At 45.3% G+C, this 19,605-nt stretch overlaps 1 protein-coding gene across 3 annotated transcripts in view; it reads left to right on the top strand.

Moving 5' to 3' along the window:
* The window catches only part of MCF2 (MCF.2 cell line derived transforming sequence), a 225,212-nt gene that overhangs the window by 80,673 nt on the left and 124,934 nt on the right, over positions 1–19,605 (top strand). The window contains exon 1 of one of the 3 annotated variants that reach the window (XM_082262981.1): positions 5,290–5,641. The exons of the other annotated variants lie outside the window; for them this stretch is intronic. Within the exon in view, the coding sequence (XP_082119107.1) occupies positions 5,591–5,641 (51 nt within the window). The 5' untranslated portion in view covers positions 5,290–5,590. Of the gene's footprint in view, positions 1–5,289; positions 5,642–19,605 lie in introns of those variants that run through there. 3 annotated transcript variants of the gene reach the window in all.

The following is a 19,605-nucleotide window of genomic DNA, read 5'->3' as shown; positions in this document are numbered from 1 at the left end:
ATAAAATAAACCTTTACCATTAAACTACTTCTTAAAAACCTTACCCTGACACTTACAGTTTACAACTTTTAATATTGCTGGCTCTTGCTCTTCTAGTATTGCTTCCCTGAACTTCCAGTCTTCATAAGGAAAAGTTAACAGTGGACAGTGCCGTCTTGAGTCAGTCCATTCGTTTGGAAAAAGGAGGAGCAGGGGAGTGCTTTGCCATCCTAGGCTATGGAGCTGTGTGTTTCTATTGATGCACACGGCGTAGAGAAACAACTCTAATCTCTACATGCAAGTGTGACTCTGTAGTACATTGCAAGATAAAATAAGTCACACTGAAACAGGAAACCTGGAACAGTGATCATGGCATCATCTTAAAATGGAACATAGGTAAAGATTTAAAAAAAAGGAGCCGCATACTTAGAAGACGACTTCTCTACATGAGTTTATGATCACTTTAAAATACCTGAAGGACATTTAGCTTAATAAAGCATAAAACAACTTAGCTTGAATTGTACTTCCATGTTTGAAGTCAGATTTGAGAAAAACCCACTATATGTTACTTAAGCCCCGTACACACGTACCGATCATCGGCCGAACGATCGGCCGTCTTTTGTCCCCGGGCTGTCGTGTCCGCTGAAAAGTGCAAAAGACTGCACACGAATTTTGTCCGCCGACTGCAGAAGTGATGTCATGTGATGGTTAACTTTCCCTGTGCTTTTTCTTTTCTGAGCATGCCCAGTCTTGCAAATCTGCTGTCTGTCGGCCGAATTCTGTACTGACTGGTGAACAATCGGCTGTCAGAAGCATCATACTAACAAGCCGAAAATCGGCCGATCGGTCGTCGGCCGAATCTTTTCGGCCGACAATCTGCACGTGTGTACGGGCCTTTAGGGACAGGATGAGCTCCTATTCATTACCATAAAGTGGAGACATCCAGCTTGTAAATATTTAACCCTCTGTTAGGAGAGATGGTCTTCAAATCTAGTTTACAACTGATAATGAGATCTGCTAGCACAATCTTACTGGGATGTATAAATAAATAGTAATTCAAGCCTGAAATACCTTTTGCAGCTGTTCTAGGTTCCTTCTAATCATCATTCTCACTGAAGAGGAGGATCAGGCTATCTGAGCAGAGATGACATGACCAAATGCCTAAAATGCCGTACACACGGGCCGAAATGCCGGCCGACATCGGCGCATTCAATAAAAATGGGCCGACAATCAGCCTGCGTGTATGCCAACATGCTGACATTTGGCTAGCTTCTGGCGGACGAGTATGCTGGAAAACCAGCAGCTGACGGGCTCCCGATCAGTGCTCTCAGCCAAGTGTTCTCTGCCAGATTGTTCTGACGCGGGTCATCCTCCTGTCAGAACAGCTCAGCAAGGAGATCGATGTACCAACGTCGGGTCCCGCTGGGTTGAGCTGGCTTAAGCATCTTAGGAGGGAACCTAACAGCAAACATAATGGGACGTTCTTAGGAGTACAGTAAATCCTTATTTTAAACACACTGCACATAATTAAAGAACCTAAAAACAAAAATGTTATATATTGTAGCTTACTGTTCCTTAGATGCAGTGTCTGCCTTTGTTTTCATTTTTCATGCTAAAAAGTAGCAAGTACAGAAAATACTTGTGTATATTGTCAGAAACTGAGTGTTCTTGTCACTTCCAGTGAGCTTAACAGAAAATAGAAATATCATTCTTCTCTTTTGTAAACTACTACTCTCATCAGCTCTCATGTAATAGAGGAGAACAGAGGCACACGGGTGAGGTACAGCCTGGGTGACAACAATGATTCTCTCTGTAGATACAATGTGAGCATAGCCACTCAAGGACAGAAAATATGTGGTTCTCCAGGTAAAAATACAAGGGGTAAAAAATCTTGAAAAAAGAAAACGAATGCAGCCAACGCATATAATGACTACTAAGCTGTAATATGTAACATTTTTGTTTTGAGGTTTACCCACTAGCTGACTGCGCTATAGCCAAAATACACCAATAGACTTCCTCCCAGAACCCCGCCCCCTGCGTGCGTCCTGCGGCACACAGTGGGCTCACTCTGTGACCGCTGTGTCCTTTGGACACAGCTGATCACAGATCGGGGTAAAGGGCCAATCACAGTGGCCCATTACCACGTGATCAGCTGTGTCCAATCACAGCTGATTGCTTGTAAACAAACTTACCGGTTATTGGCACTCCTTTCCTCTCATGCTGTGTCTATGAGAGGAAAGGAGAGCCGTTACCCGGTAAGCCAGTCAGCATATAGTTTACACTGAACATCAGTGCCCTGATGATTGTACAGGCTATTAGTGCCCATCAGTGCAATGTAACAGTGCCCGTCTGTGCCGCCTCATCAGTGCCCATCAGGGCAGCCTCATCAGCTGCACTGCCATATAGTATATTAGTACAGTTAAACATAAAAGTTAAAGAACTTTCAAACAATAGAGAAAATAGCCTATTACTACATGCTTAGAATATTTGACCAGAAGGTAAAATAATAATATGAGGGAGATTTCAGCACCGTGTGCACAGTCAATGGAGAGTCCTGTAAAAACAGCCAAACAAATGGGTGTTCCGCAGAGCAAACCTCCAGTTGCAGTGTGAAGTCAAACATTTTGTAATGGTAATATTACCATAGCTAAATGGTACAGCTTTCTGCTCAGGGCTCCTGGTTGTTAAGGAGTCAGCACCCACCGGTGTTCTGACAATTGGCAGGCACATTAGTCTATCAGTTGGAGACTTCTGTTTGTCAGGTCAAAAGGCCCGTAGATTGTCGGCCGTAAAGATTCGGGCCAACGGCCGATCGGCCGATTGTAGGCTTGTTAGTATGATGCTTCCGACAGCGCACTTTTTGCCGAACAGAATCTGTCGTGCAAGCATTTAAATTTTTGTAGGCCGACACCAGAACGGCCGATTGTTCGCCAGTCAGTACAGATTTCGGCCGACAGACAGAAGATTTGCAAGACTGGGCATGCTCAGAAAAGAAAAAAGACAAGGAAAGTTAACCATCACATGACATCACTTCTGCAGTCGGCTGTTGTTGGCCGACAAAATTTGTGTGCAGTCTTTTGCAGTTTTCAACAGACATGACAGCCCTGGACAAAAGACGGCCGATCGGTCGGCCGACGATCGGTACGTGTGTACGGGGCTAAAGTAAACAAAGCAGGAATCCTCAAACTACGGCCCTTCAGCTGTTGCAGAACTACACATCCCATGAGGCATTGTAAAACTCTGACATTCACAGACATGACTAGGCATGATGGGAATTGTAGTTCCTGAACAACTGGAGGGCCATAGTTTGAAGACCCCTGAAACAAAGGGATAGTGTAAAAAAAAATGGCAAAGGGTCCCCCCAAAACTCATACCAGACCCCTTAAGTCTGCTATTAGTTTTTAAGGGTCCCCTCCAAATTCCTTATCAGAGTATTTATCAATGACCATGCTGAGTAAAGGAGGGAAACCCTTTAGATGAGCCTGCTTATTGTCTAGTTCTGCAGAAGCAAGCAAGTATATCTGCAGGAATGCTGGAGATGGTTTCTTTCATTTAGTTAGTTCAGCTTTTTTGGAGGTACTACATATGTCCAAAGAGTCAACCTTTGATCACCAGCTGATGGCTGCAGTAGCAGCCATCAACTTGAGTGGGGCTTCTTCAGAGCCTGGTGGGAGCACAGGGCCACAACCCTCGGGTTCAGGGGGGAGAGCGACATGAGACAGAGGAAAATCCATGCCTCGATCTCATATGTAAACAATGAAACTGGAAGTGGCAATTGTTTTATCACTTCCAGTTTCAGATCCAGCATTTTCTGGCTGGTACAGCCAGGGGACACATCTAACCAAACTAATCTATGCTCGGTTAGATAGTATGAAAGGCAGGGGAGACCTTGGGGTCTATTAGACCCCTAATGTCTCCAAAACGAGTACCCGTCACCTGCTCAATGTTATCACATGAGGGTTTATTAACCTTTTATGAAAGCAATTAGGTAAAAATAAATGAATGAAAAAAAATCTAATAAAATGTATACATTTTTTTTTTTTAATTTGCCGTAATCCCTATTGCCTTGCACACATATACAAACGCACGCCCAGGTTGCACATGTGTATACAAACCACGGTTGCACTGCACGTGTGACATATCACCATGAACGTCAGAATGAGAGCTAAAGTTCTAGGACAAGAGCTTATAGTTAACTGTAAACTGATGAGCTGTAAAAGCTTTTGAAGCATCACCTGTGGCTATTTTTGGGTACCGTAATTTATTGTGATATCACTGGTGCACACAATTTTTGACATGTTGGTTATCTATTTACTTGACACAAGCTCATATTTTATATTTAAAAAAAAAATATTATTATCTATAGTATAAAATACAGTACTGTATTATATTGTGTGTGTTTTCATTAAAATTCATTTTATTATAGGTTTTCCTAATAATTAGCATTTAATAAACAGTTGCGCAAATATAATAAGACATAAAACATTGCATCAATCATCTTTTTATTCCACAGAGCCTCTGCTTTCTGAAAATATATCATGTTCTGGGGGTTTAAACATTTTTTTTTTTTTTTTTACCAAAAATGAAGATTTTTACATGTAAGTAAAAATTAAACAAAAATTGCTCTAGAGCTGAACTGGTTAAACTACTCCTGTGTGTAGTGTCTCTTGTCAGCCATCATACAGCAAATTTAATTATTCTGGTTAGAATAGAAGAAACACATCCATCTTTCTATCAGATTGGGAAGAAAAACGCAGTCAAACTTGAATACATGGGCTTCATTCGTTGGCAGGTGTTGGTCTTCATTGAGATATATACCTGTCAATGTTCACCATAACAATGGTCATGGACCTTGGACAACCAGAGTGTCCTGGGACAGATGGACAGTGATGAAAGTGTCTGCTTGACCCAAATTTTGTGATGGCATTACCACCAATGATCTTTCTTTTAACTCAGTTAATGGATGAATTGCAGTAAAAGGTGTAGGTATTGTTCACAAAGATTTTTCAACTTGTCAGGAAATCTCATTAAATACCAAAAAGCTTGTCATTGGTTTCTATATTACCCTTGCACAGTGTAATTGTCACAAAATTTGTTTTACGGAGCAGTATATGGTCATACTTCTACAATCTCATATCTGTTTTCTATAATCATTCATTTGAGTGACCGTTTTCTAAAATATGTTTCCTAGTTCTATTTTATTTACTATATATAGGTTATAAAATGTATAGCCCATTTATACCTATCCCCCAATGATTGACAGCTGGCAGTGTGGGGGTTATCTTCCCTTGTCACATGCAGTCTAGGAAGAGCCAGGTGTGCATGTCTGGGCTGTGTGCGCAGAAGATGCTGCTGTGAACCAGTAAACGCGTGTCTGCTGGAGATTAACATTAACATCGGCGAATCAATGCAGGGCTCGATGTGTCCGTAGTTTGCTAGTCCTGGAGCTGCTGCTTTTTCGCAGTGCTGTGGTAACGGAAACGGCTGCAGCAGCACTGCTTCAGCTCACCAGCCACTTGGCAGTTTTTAAACACCAGCATCCAGATCGTATGTCACCCATGAAACCCTGACAATTACAAGAGGAAGATCATTGCTGCTGCTTAAACAAGCCATGGCAGAAGGAAATCCCCCAAGAGGAATGATGAGGTTCCGAAGGAATGCGGTAAGGGTTCTCTCTGCCTGCAATCTATAGAGCACATCCCAAGTTCAAATCCTTCCGTACTGCAGCAGGGAGCATGTACAGAGCTCTAGCACAAACTGCTGATGAACCGGACACATACATAATGCAGATTATACTCTGCAAATAGGAGGCCAAGTTTGTTCTGCCAGTAAAGGTTCACAGCACTTCCACATGCTCATTGCTGATCAGAGCTGCATTCACTTGTGCCAGTGATGCTCATGTCTGTCCTTCTGGGCCGCTTCACATCTATTTATATTTGGCCTATTTTTGAGATCAAGGCTTTAAATTCCTGCCTCCAGTTATTGCTATATATAGCTCATGAATTATTGCATGTGTGTACCTTTTGATAAAAAATTCCATCTGCGGTTTGTAAAAGTTAACACACTATACTAGGTGATTCTGTCACTAAGTTTACACATCAGTTGATCCTATAAAGTTTGTTTTCATATAGTGTCATATAAGGACAAATCATTTAGGAATTGTGGGTGAAACTGGAACAAAAAGCTTGCTCTCTAGTATACTCTATATAGAACTGTAGACATTGTACTAAATAGGATTTTGGTATTATTTTAGTTTATACAGTACATAATTGCATTAGCAATTTATGTAAAAGCAAAAGTCCTGTGTACTATTCTTTGGTGTGCAGTGCACTATAAAGGGGTGTAATACACTTATAATATACTTTCTAATATAGAAAGCATATTATAGTGGATTTGTATTGTGCACTGTGCAGCATTGTGACTTGTATGTTGAGCGTTTCTGCAGCAATACTACAAGCAGTGACAAAAGCACTTTTATAAAAGTATTATAACTGGTGTGATAGACCAGTGGCCCCCCAATGCCACATATTGAAGTGGGGTGCTATCTGAGTATACTTTTATAAGTGTATTTGTGTCCTGCAACAATATTGCCTCTTATGCTGCGTTAACTCTGCTAACACAGTGCCAAACTCACTGGCCATTTTTTTCTCCAACTGGTGTGATAGACCAGTGGCCCACAATACCACATATTGAAGTGGGGTGTTATCTGAGTATACTTTTATTAGTGTATTTGTGTCCTGCAACAATATTGTCTCTTTTGCTGCGTTAAATCTGCTACATACAGTGCCAAACCCACTGGCCATTTTTTTGTACAACTGGTGTGATAGACCAGTGGCCCCCCAATACCACATACTGAAGTGGGGTGTTATCTGAGTATACTTTTATAAGTGTATTTGTGTCCTGCAACAATATTGCCTCTTTTGCTGCGTTAACTCTGCTATACACAGTGCCAAACTAACTGGCCCATTTTTTTGTACTGTTGTGATAGACCAGTGGCCCCCCAATACCACATATTGAAGTGGGGTGTTATTTAACAGTATACTTTTATAACAGTGTATTTTAGTCCTGCAAAAATTTGGCCTCTTTTGCTGCGTTAACTGTGCTGCACACAGTGACAATAGTTACTGGCCAATTTTTTGTAGAACTGGTGTGATAAACCAGTGGCCCCCCAATACCACAGATTGAAGCGGGGTGTTATATACCTTGTTCCACATATACTGCGCTTCTGTAGAGACTTTTGTCACAGGGTAGTTTAAAAAATGACAGGCAGAGGAAGAGGCAGGCCCTTACGCAGGGGTGGGAGGAATAGGGCAAGAGCAGTAGGCCGGAGCCAAAGTGTGAAGTTTCAGAAGGTGCGTTCGATTACGTTAAAGGACGCACCAGACTTGGTTGAGTAGCTCACTCAGCCTTCCTCTTCTGCACCCTCCTCATCCTCTCTATCTGCACCCTCTTCACTCTCTGCTGTGTGCACCCCCAAAGACACCACCACCATATACCATCCGCTTGAGTCACTGGAATTATTTTCTGATCCATCACAAGACATTTGCGATGCGCAGCCATTCTTGGCATCGGATCAGGAAGAGGAGGTAGCAACAGCCGCCACTCAGCAGTCTGACGACAGAACAGACTCAAGGAGGTTGGTCCCCACTGTTGCTGCTTACTCCGAGACCTCGAATGTTAGTGGTGGGGAAGGTGACGTGGATGATGACCTGTCTATGGACGTCACATGGGTGGCCACAAGAGCGGAAGAGGAGGGGAGTTTAGAGGGAGAGACTGACCAGCAGATAGGGAGGAGAAGCAGGCGGGACTTGCATTGCATAGGAGGGACAAAGCAGACTGCAAATGTATCAGGAGCGAGCCATCAACCATGTACAGTCACATCTGGCGCTCCCAGGACGCCGGCACATGGCTCCGCAGTGTGGGCTTTTTTTAATGTGTCTGCTGCTGACAAAAGTGTTGCCATCTGCAGCCTTTGCAGTCAACGCATAAGTCACGGTAAGCCCAACACTCACCTAGGGATGACTGCTTTAAGAAGGCACCTGAACTCCCATCACCGAGCCCAGTGGGAGCAACGCCGTCAGAACCCACAAAGCCACACTCCAGGCTCTCACCATCCAGCCTCTTCTCCTTCTCCTCTCTCCTAACAATTGTCCTTCACTCCACCTTCCATCATTCCATCGTCATGTTGTTCTGGAAAAAGGCAGGCTTCCGTGGCCCAAATGTTGGAGCGTAAAAAAATGATGACGCTGGATAACCCTCTTGCCCAACGTTTGACTGCTGGCTTGTCGGAACTGATAGCCCGCCAACTACTACCATATCAACTGGTGGACTCTGAGGCCTTTCGTAAATTTGTGGCCATTGGAACACCACAATGGAAGGTCCCAGGCAGGAAATAGTTCTCGCAGAAGGGCTTTCCAGAGCTGTATGGCCATGTTCAGTGGCAAGTGAATGTATCTCTGGCACACAGTGTCGGTGCCAAGATACATCTGACCATAGACACATGGTCTAGCAAACACGGGCAGGGAAGGTATATAACTTTTACTGCCCACTGGGTGAACCTTCTGACGGCCGTCAAGCATGTAAACCGTGGCACCCGTGTAGATTTGTTTTTACCGCCACGGATTGCATGCAGGCCTGCCTCTTCTTCTCCTTCTCCTACTCCATCCTCCCTCTCCTCCTTGGCTGACTCCTCCTTTTCCACTGCTACCGTCTCTTCCTCTGCGCCGCCCAAGATCCCCAGAATCTATTCCACATGCCAGGTAAGACGTTGCCATGCTGTGCTGCGTCTGTTGTGCCTGGAAGCCAAGAGCCACACTGGTCCTGCACTCCTTTTAGCTTTGCGTTCACAGGCAGATCAGTGGCTGACACAGCTCAATTTGACAGTTGGTAAAGTGGTGTGCAAAAACGGTGCCAATCTGCTGAGCGTGCTGAAACAGGGCAAAATTACACACGTGCCATGCATGGCACACGTCCTGAACTTGGTCGTGCAGCGATTCGTTGCCAAATACCCTGGGGTCCAGGATGTCTTGCGGCAGGCCAGGAAAATCTCGGGCCATTTCAGAAGATCTTACACAGCCATGGCTCGCCTTGCTGACATTCAGCGGCGACACAACCTGCCCTTCAGGCATCTTATTTGTGACTACCCGACACGATGGAACTCAACGTTGCATATGCTTGATAGGGTGCCAGGACGGATGAGGAGGAGCAAGAAGAGCATGCTTTAAACCTGTCTGGGATCCTTGGTGTTGTCCGTGGATGGGGGGAGGAGAACGAGGACGAGATTATCCTGGATGATGAGCTGGAGCCAGGCCACTACACCGCGTCCAGTTTCGTGTGAATGGGGGCCTTCATGCTCCAGTGTTTTAAGGGGGACCCCTGTATAAAAAGCATAAAGGGCAAGAACCAGTGCTGGCAGACGAATTTCCACTCACAGAGAAACAGTTGCGGGTAGCAATCCAACAGCGCCTGCAAGAAGAGGGCGGTTTGAAGATGTGTTGGTCACTTCAGATATGAGATCCTTCTTTCAGCCGACTCATCGACAGCTGTAGTCCGGATCCAGCATCAGGGAACGCCTAGACTGACAGGTGTCCGACTACATCATGTTAACGGCCGATGTGGACACTCTGAGGAGTGATGAACCCCTGGACTACTGGGTGGGCAGGCTTGATCTCTGGCCAGAGCTTGCACAATTTGCAATGGAACTGTTGGCTTGCCCCCCGTCCAGTGTCCTGTCCGAAAGTACGTTTAGCCAGCAGGGGGGATCGTGATCAATAAGCGCACTCGCCTAGCTCATGACAGTGTTGACTACCTCACATTTATAAAAATTAATGAGGCATGGATCTCTGAGGAATTCAACACATGTGACCAGTAGACCATGTTTCATTGAAATTCCTCATGCCAGGTCACAAATATCCGCCAGACCGCCATCCACCCACAACAATTCATGGTCCTGGTCTTCGGTAAGTACAGCGGCATAAAATGCATTTCATGTCCACTGAATGCCTAATTTTTGGGGCCGTTCATGGACAACAATTATTTTTTCTGTCAATGCCTAATGTACCTCCAGCCAATTTTTGGGGCCTGGAATGGCCGACACTTACTTCTTTTTCCTGTGAATGCCTAATTTTTCAGACTGGAATTAAAAATCAATGGGTCTGTAAACGTTCCGCCAAATTGTGGAATGGATGCGGACCCATTTTACAGATGTGTGAATGGACCCTATATGTATTTGACATGTATTTACCGGCTGCTGTCAGTTCTGGCTGATTTAGAAAAAAAAAATAATAATTTTGCTGTAAAAAAAATAAACAATTTTTTAGGGCAACTTTTCCAATTGCAATACTTCTGTTTTGACATTGTCCATGTGGTGGGACTATTTGTGTACAGCTAGTAAGTCTTTTGTGGCTGCAAATATGACCTAAAGGTTTTTAAAGTTTGTCTCCCATTAAAGTCAATGGGGCCCGCCGCAAACTTGCGGTTCGCGGACATTTGAGAAAGTTTGCGGCTAACTTTCGTGAACCGCCCTGGCTGATGTTCGTCCATCACTACAGTTTATTTGTAGTGTCCATACACCAGTGCAAGACCAGTTCATTTGTCGTGTTCATATACCAGTGCAAGACCAGTTAATTTGTAGTGTCCATACACCAGTACGAGACCAGTTCATTTGTAGTGTCCATACACCAGTGCGAGAACAGTTCATTTGTAGTGTCCATACACCAGTGCGAGAACAGTTCATTTGTAGTGTCCATACACCAGTGTGAGACCAGTTCATTTGTAGTGTCCATACACCAGTGCGAAAACAGTTCATTTGTAGTGTCCATACACCAGTGCGAGACCGGTTCATTTGTAGTGTCCATACACCAGTACGAGAACAGTTCATTTGTAGTGTCCATACACCAGTGCAAGAACAGTTCATTTGTAGTGTGCATACACCAGTACGAGACCAGTTCATTTGTAGTGTCCATACACCAGTGCGAGAACAGTTCATTTGTAGTGCCCATACACCAGTGCGAGACCAGTTCATTTGTAGTGTCCATACACCAGTGCGAGACCGGTTCATTTGTAATGTCCATACACCAGTGTGAGAACAGTTCATTTGTAGTGTCCATACACCAGTGCGGGACCAGTTCATTTGTAGTGTCCATACACCAGTGCGAGAACAGTTCATTTGTAGTGTCCATACACCAGTGTGAGACCAGTTCATTTGTAGCGTCCATACACCAGTGGGAGAATAGTTCATTTGTGGCGTCCATACACCAGTGCAAGAACAGTTCATATGTAGTGTCCATACACCAGTACAAGACCAGTTCATTCGTAGTGTCCATACACCAGTGCGAGACCAGTTCATTTGTAGTGTCCATACACCAGTGTGAGAACAGTTCATTTGTAGTGTCCATACACCAGTGCGAGACCGGTTCATTTGTAATGTCCATACACCTGTGCGAGAACAGTTCATTTCTAGTGTCCATACACCAGTGCGAGAACAGTTCATTTGTAGTGTCCATACACCAGTGCGAGACCGGTTCATTTGTAATGTCCATACACCAGTGCAAGAACAGTTCATTTGTAGTGTCCATACACCAGTGCAGGACCAGTTCATTTGTAGTGTCCATACACCAGTGCGAGAACAGTTCATTTGTAGTGTCCATACACCAGTGTGAGACCAGTTCATTTGTAGCGTCCATACACCAGTGGGAGAATAGTTCATTTGTGGCGTCCATACACCAGTGTGAAACCAGTTCATTTGTAGTGCCTATACACCAGTTCGGGATCAGTTCATTTTTAGTGTCCATACACCAGTGTGAGAACAGTTCATTTGTAGTGTCCATACACCAGTGCGGGACCAGTTCATTTGTAGTGTCCATACACCAGTGCGAGAACAGTTCATTTGTAGTGTCCATACACCAGTACAAGAACAGTTCATTTGTAGTGTCCATACACCAGTACGAGACCAGTTCATTTGTAGTGTCCATACACCAGTGCGAGAACAGTTCATTTGTAGTGTCCATACACCAGTGCGAGAACAGTTCATTTGTAGTGTCCATACACCAGTGCGAGACCGGTTCATTTGTAGTGTCCATACACCAGTGCGAGAACCGTTCATTTGTAGTGTCCATACACCAGTGCGGGACCTGTTCATTTGTAGTGTCCATACACCAGTGTGAGACCAGTTAATTTGTAGCGTCCATACACCAGTGGGAGAATAGTTCATTTGTGGCGTCCATACACCAGTGTGAGACCAGTTAATTTGTAGTGCCTATACACCAGTTCGGGATCAGTTCATTTTTAGTGTCCACACACCAGTGTGAGAACAGTTCATTTGTAGTGTCCATACACCAGTGTGAGACCAGTTCATTTGTAGTGTCCATACACCAGTGGGAAGCCAGGAAATAGCTACATAGGATAGACTTAAATCGCTGAATCCCCATTAGATTAGATAGTAGGTACAATGCCCGGCGGGTGTGGAGGTGCGACTCGGTGTACATCTTGTGATATGTATGCGTTCCTCAGACATGTGATCGAGGGCGAATACAAATGCGCAAAATGTAAGCACGTTGCTTCCCTGGAAGCTCAGGTCCTGAATCTAGGGAAGCAGCTGGCAACACTGAGATGAATGTCCATACCGGAGGAGAGCCAGGATCGTACCAGTCAGGTGCAGGCAGGGGTCTGCACAGAGGTGGGCGGAGTATTGGAGGTGCAGGCATCAGAGCAGAGTAGAGGGGTGACAGTTAGGAGGGGTAGAAGGGGACAAGGCAAGGAGGCTGATCCTGGGCTGGAGCACCCCAATAGATACGCCCCGTTGTGTGATGTTGGGGAAACCAGTCAGGGACCAGCATTGCTGGAGCAGAGTGACGCCCCTAGCTGCCAGGGGAAGAACTCCTCCAGTGAGGCCGGGAGAAAGGGAAAGGAAAGACAGGTGCTGGTGGTAGGGGACTCAATTATTAGAAGGACAGATAGTGTAATCTGTGACAAAGACCGTGTGCGCCGAACAGTCTGTTGTTTGCCGGGCGCTCGGGTTCGGCACATCGCGGATCGGGTGAACAGATTATTGGGTGGGGCTGGGGAAGACCCAGCTGTCATGGTACATGTGGGTACCAATGACATAGGCAGAGGAAGATGGAGAGTCCTAAACAATTTCAGGGACTTAGGCGCTAAGTTGAGGACTAGGACCTCCAAGGTAGTATTTTCCGAAATACTACCTGTACCTCGAGCCACACCAGAGAGGCAGCGGGAGATTAGGGAAGTTAACGAGTGGCTGAGGAGCTGGTATAGTAAGGAGGGTTTCGGGTTCCTGGAGAACTGGGCCGACTTCTCAGTCGGTCATCGGCTCTTTGGTAGGGACGGATTGCACCTAAATGGGGTGGGTGCAGCCGTACTGGGTGAGAGGATGGCCAAAAAGTTAGAGGGGCTTTTAAACTAGGGAATGGGGGGGAGGGTACAGATGTAGAATTAGCCAGTGGAAAGCAAGTTTCAGAGGGCAGAAATGGGGGCATTAGCGGTAGGGTGTTCGGAGCTCCTAAACCCAGGGTGGGTACGGGGAAAAATCAAGAGAGCAGCCTAAAAACATCAAATGAGGATAAATGTAACCGATCAAAATTACGAGGCTTGTATACCAATGCCAGAAGCCTGGCCAACAAGATGGGAGAGCTGGAGCTGCTGATGTTTGAGGAGGACTTAGATTTTGTGGGGATAACTGAGACTTGGTTTGACAGCTCTCATGACTGGATGGCGACCATTCAGGGGTATTCCCTTTATCGCAGAGATAGAGAAGGTAAAAAAGGGGGAGGGGTATGTTTGTATATTAAGAACAGTATACAGGTAAATATGAGGGATGATATTAATAATGGAGCTATGGACGAGGCAGAATCCCTATGGGTAGAGCTTCAAAGGAAAGGCACGGTGGGGAAGGTAATATTGGGCGTATGCTATAGGCCCCCTAACCAGAGGGAGGAGGGTGAGGCGGACCTCATGTTACAGATAGGATTGGCAGCAAGGATGGGAAATGTCATTATAATGGGGGACTTTAATTATCCTGATATAGACTGGGCAGAAGGAACCACGCATTCAGCCAAGGCTCGGCAGTTCCTAAATGTTTTGCAGGACAATTTCATGGTTCAGATGGTGAATGCACCGACAAGAAACAATGCGGTACTTGACCTACTGATTACCAACAATACAGACCTGCTCACGGATATAGAAATACGGGACAACTTAGGGAACAGTGACCATAGGTCAATTGGTTTCAGTATTAATTACAGTAATAGGAAACACAAGGGTAATATAAGGACACTGAATTTCAAAAGAGCCAATTTCCCTAAACTGCGCTCGCTGCTAGAAAATATCAAATGGGATAGAACCCTGGGAACAAAGAACACGGAGGAAAAATGGGAGTGCTTCAAGAGCATACTTAACAAGGGGGTGGGCCAGTGCATTCCACAGGGAAATAAATTTAAAAGAGCAAAACTAAACCCTGGGTGGCTAAACTCCAACATAAAAATGCATATTAGAGCTAAAGAAAAGGCCTTCAAAAAATACAAGACTGAGGGGTCATTGGCAGCATTTAAGCACTACAAAGAGTGTAATAAGAAATGTAAAGACGAAATCAGGGCGGCTAAAATAGAACACGAGAGACATATAGCGGAGTAGAGTAAAAAGTTCTTTAAGTATATAAACAGTAGGAAAGCGAGGCCAGAGCACATTGGCCCCATAAAAGATGATAAAGGAAAAATGGCCACAGAGGACAGAGAAAAGGCGGAAGTGTTAAATAATTTATTTTCTTCAGTCTTCACAAAGGAATCGGGGGGCTACACGAACCTTGCTTGTAAGGCCGAACTAAATAATACACCTCAGGAAGTGCCGCCATGGCTAACAGAGGATAGACTTAGAGCTAAACTAGAGAAACTTAACATAAATAAATCCCCTGGACCGGATGGCTTGCACCCAAGGGTTCTTAATGAGCTCAGCCAGGTGATTGCCAGACCATTATTCTTGATCTTTAAGGATAGTTTACGGACGGGTATGGTGCCAGCTGATTGGAAAAAAAGCCAACGTGGTACCAATATTTAAAAAGGGGCCGAGATATATCCCGGGTAACTATAGGCCGGTCAGCCTAACATCAGTAGTCTGCAAAATTTTGGAGGGGATGATAAGGGACCACATACAAGACTTTAGTAATGAAAACGGTATTATAAGTAGTAATCAGCATGGATTCATGAAAAATCGTTCGTGCCAAACCAATCTATTAACCTTCTACGATGAAGTGAGCTGCCACTTAGATAAAGGTAAGCCTGTGGATGTGATGTATCTGGACTTTGCAAAGGCCTTTGACACCGTTCCCCACAAACGCTTACTGTACAAACTAAGGAAGGTAGGTATGGATCAGAAGGTGAGTACCTGGATAGAGAACTGGCTCCAGGGGAGAGTACAGAGGGTGGTGATTAAAGGGGAGTACTCGGATTGGGCGGGTGTGGAAAGTGGGGTCCCCCAGGGTTCTGTCCTGGGACCAATCCTGTTTAATTTATTCAAAAATGATCTAGAGGAGGGGATATCTAGTACAATCTCAGTATTTGCAGATGATACTAAATTAGGCTTGCCAATATCTTCTATGCAGGATGTGGAAATCTTGCAAGCAGACCTGAACAAAATAACGGGGTGGGCAACTACATGGCAGATGAGATTTAATGTTGAAAAATGTAAAGTAATGCACTTGGGGGCCAGAAACCAGAAAGCAAGCTACTCACTAGGGGAGGAACCTCTGGGTGAGTCTAGGATGGAAAGGGACCTGGGGGTACTGATAGACAAAAGGCTTGGCAGTGGCATGCAATGCCAAGCCGCCGCAAGCAAAGCCAACAGAATACTGGGTTGTATAAAAAAGGGGATTCACTCCAGAAATAAAGAGATTATTCTTCCACTCTACAAGACTCTGGTCCGGCCACATCTGGAGTATGCTGTCCAGTTCTTGGCACCGGTCCTCAGGAAGGATGTGCTGGAACTGGAGAAAGTCCAGAGAAGGGCAACAAAAATAATTAGGGGAATGGAGGACATCAGCTATGAGGAAAGACTACAAGCACTGAACCTATTCTCTCTGGAGAAGAGACGATTGAGGGGGGATATGATATCAATGTACAAATACTGTACTGGCTACCCTAGCATAAGGAACAAACTATTCAGACGAAGGAGATACAATAAGACACGTGGCCACTCACTAAAACTTGAGGAAAGGCGGTTTAACCTTAAAGTGCGTAAGGGGTTCTTCACTGTAAGAGCGGTAAGGATGTGGAATTCTCTTCCACAAGCAGTCGTATCAGCAGGGAGCATTGATAGTTTCAAAAAACTATTAGATGGACACCTTAAAGACCACAACATACAGGGGTATACAATGTACGGTTAAAAGCAAACACACACACACATCATAGGTTGAACTGGATGGACTGATGTCTTTTTTCAACCTCACTAACTATGTAACTATGTAACAGTTCATTTGTGGCGTCCATACACCAGTGTGATACCAGTTAATTTGTAGTGCCCATACACCAGTGTGAGAACAGTTCATTTATAGTGTCCACACACCAGTGCAAGACCAGTTCATTTGTAGTGTCCATACACCAGTGCGAGACCAGTTCATTTATATTGTCCACACACCAGTGCGAGACCAGTTCATTTGCAGTGATCATACACCAGTGCGAGACCAGTTCATTTGTAGTTTCCATACACCAGTGCGAGACCAGTTCATTTGTGGTGTCCATACACCAGTGCAAGATCAGTTCATTTATAGTGTCCATACTCCAGTGCGAGACCAGTTCATTGGTAGTGTTCATACACCAGTGCGAGACCAGTTCATTTGCGGTGTCCATACACCAGTGCGCAACCAATTAATTTGCAGTGTCCATACACCAGTGCGAGACCAATTCATTTGTAGTTTCCATACACCAGCGCAAGACCAGTTCATATGTGGTGTCCATACACCAGTGCGAGACCAGTTCATTTGTAGTGTCCCTACTTTCTGCTACTAGTTTTCTACTGATGATAGCACAGGAAATATTGTAGAATGGTTGAATTGCATCATACATCATGAATCATACAGCTAAACTTTCTTTCTTGGTTCAGACCTCTCCATCATGAAATGCTTGATGGTCAGAAGTGACAGCACCCAGACATAAGAATTTATAATTCTCCATGTTTCCTTCTGTTTTTTGGCCAGGGGTTGTAGTCAAATAAAATGTTTTTCTGGAGTTCCTCTTTAACCACTTAAAGCCTGGAAAGTTTTACCCCCTTAATGACCAGGCCATTTTTTTTCTATACAGCACTGCATTATTTTAACTGACAATTGCGCGGATGTGCGATGCTGTACCAAAATAAAATTGAAATCCTTTTTTCCCCACAAACAGAGCTTTCTTTTGGTAGTATTTGATCACCTCTGCAGTTTTAATGTTTTGTGCTTTAAACAAAAAAAGAGCGACAACTCTGAAAAAAAAAAACAATATTCCTCTATCGTTCAACAGACGCAGCTCTGCTTAATCATAGACTATAGGGTTATGCTCCTCCCTCTAGGGATAGGCACTAGGCATAAAAAAACTTGTCTACACCTAGGGGCTGCCCCAGCAGGCATAACCCCTTTAGGCTCTGCTATACTCAAACAGTTTGTTCGGTCTTAGCTGTAACAGGGAAAGTTTTGTGATTTTTTTTATTTTCTAGTTAGTTCCTGAGGACAAGCAACAGCCCGCTGGTATTCACACTAGATAATCTAGATCCTTACGGTCTCCCAGCCTGGCCTGCAAGCGTGAGCAGGTTATAGTCCAGAACTAGGCATTGCCACGACAGTGCCCCGATGGATGGGGACAAGCCTGCGAGTGGATCATCTCGCCGGGACGCAGACGACCTGGAACGCCCTGAGTCACAGCCTCCCCTTGGCTAACAGCACCCCCATCCAGGGTGGGAGGTGATCTATTTCAGAGTGGTGCCCACCTTGTACCGTGGTATGGTGAGTAACCTGTCTCCCCCAAAACCCCTGGAGGTAGCGGGGTGGGCGCGGGCCCCTCCCTGAAATGGGCAGACCTTAGGGGCTCCCTTGGTTCCCTGGCACCCTAGAAGCCTAATCTGGCATACCCCTGGCTTCTCCCTCCCCTAGTGGGTTTTTATCTTGGGGGGGGTAATAATGTGGCTGGTTTTCAGCACTTATTTAAGGGGGATAGATCGTCCGGGGGGTCCTTGAATGGGGACCCTTAGTTGCTTTATGTTCTGGGATCCCTTTTGGGGGTCCCGAAAGACCACCTGGCGTGCATGGGGGCCGCCATTTTGCCGTGGTTTATGGCCTCTGTGCTTCCATTAGTTTGTATTGGCAGCCATTTTCTAGGATTCCCCATTGAGAATGTATAGCAGCCATTTTCTTGTGGTCCGGAGGCGGGACTGGCATGCAGCACGTTTTTGTCTATGCTTGAGGCAGAGTTGCTTCCTCTTCCTGCTTTTCTGTGTTCCTTTCATTTTGACACTGCCTGGGACTGCATGTGTTATCTGGGCTCTGGTAAAGTTCTGGGGGTCCCATGTAGGCTTTTCCTCTCCTGCTCAGGTTTTGGGGGTCCGCGGTAATAACATGGAGATCGCGTTTTTCACGGTCTTAAAGGGACATTGCACAAAAAAAATGTATTTTGCAAATGGAGTCCCAGGATAAAATATCACCTGCAGGTTCCCTGGAAATTACTGTGGGACCCTCCAGCTCGCAGTTGCAGTCAGAGATTGTGGTTTTTCTGCAAATCCTGATATCAAAAATGCAGTTGGTTTGTTCTGGTGCTGCTAGCCGCAAACGTCCCCGGTCCTCCCCTCCTTCTGCAGGATCTTCGAATTCTGACACATATATGGTTGCCGCAGACACAGACCACCCTGAGGGCTCGGTGTCTTCACATTCTGTTGGTGAAGAGGACCTGTCCTCCTCCGCTGTCACGCTAGAACGCGCCTTGGGGGGAAATGTGATAGTTTCTGTATGGGAAACTCTTAAAATGGCTGATGAACCCACAGCGTCAGGTACGCAGGTGTCTTTTGGCTCCCGCAAATATCGCAAATTGGGTAAAATATTCCCTTGTCCTGACTTGTTTCACCCAATTGTGGATGAACAATGGCGACGCATTAAGCACATGCTGGTGGTGCCGAAGCGTTTTGCATGCTGTTATCCCTTTGCGGAGGTGGTGGATACCAGGTGGGCTGTACCACTGAAAGTGGGTTCCCCGGTGGCCAGGTTGAATAAATCGATTCTGGTGCCGGTGGAAGAGTCGCCGACCTTTTCAGATCCCGTGGATAGACGAGTGGAATCTATATCCCGTCATGTCCATGTGGTAATGGGTCACATGTTAAAAGCTAACTTTGTTAAGATTCTCATAGCACAGACTGCTACTGAATGGGTGACGTTGCTGAAGAGCAACTTGGAAACTACTCCGCTTTCCCCTGCGGTTTCGGAACTGTTAGACCAGTTGGTCCAAGCGATGGTGTTCATGTGTGATACGTCCCTGGACTTGGCCTTATTGGTGGCCAGGACTTCAGCAGTGGGGGTTGCTATTAGACGCCTGATATGACTAAAATGCTGGTCTGCTAAAAGCTGTTGCTGAACTCCCTTTTACAGGGGAGAAGCTATTTGGA

The sequence above is a fragment of the Pelophylax lessonae genome, assembly GCF_965119305.1.
Source record: "Pelophylax lessonae genome assembly, chromosome: 7".
Taxonomy (NCBI): Eukaryota; Metazoa; Chordata; class Amphibia; order Anura; family Ranidae; genus Pelophylax; species Pelophylax lessonae.
This window is presented reverse-complemented; position numbering and strand designations above follow the sequence as displayed.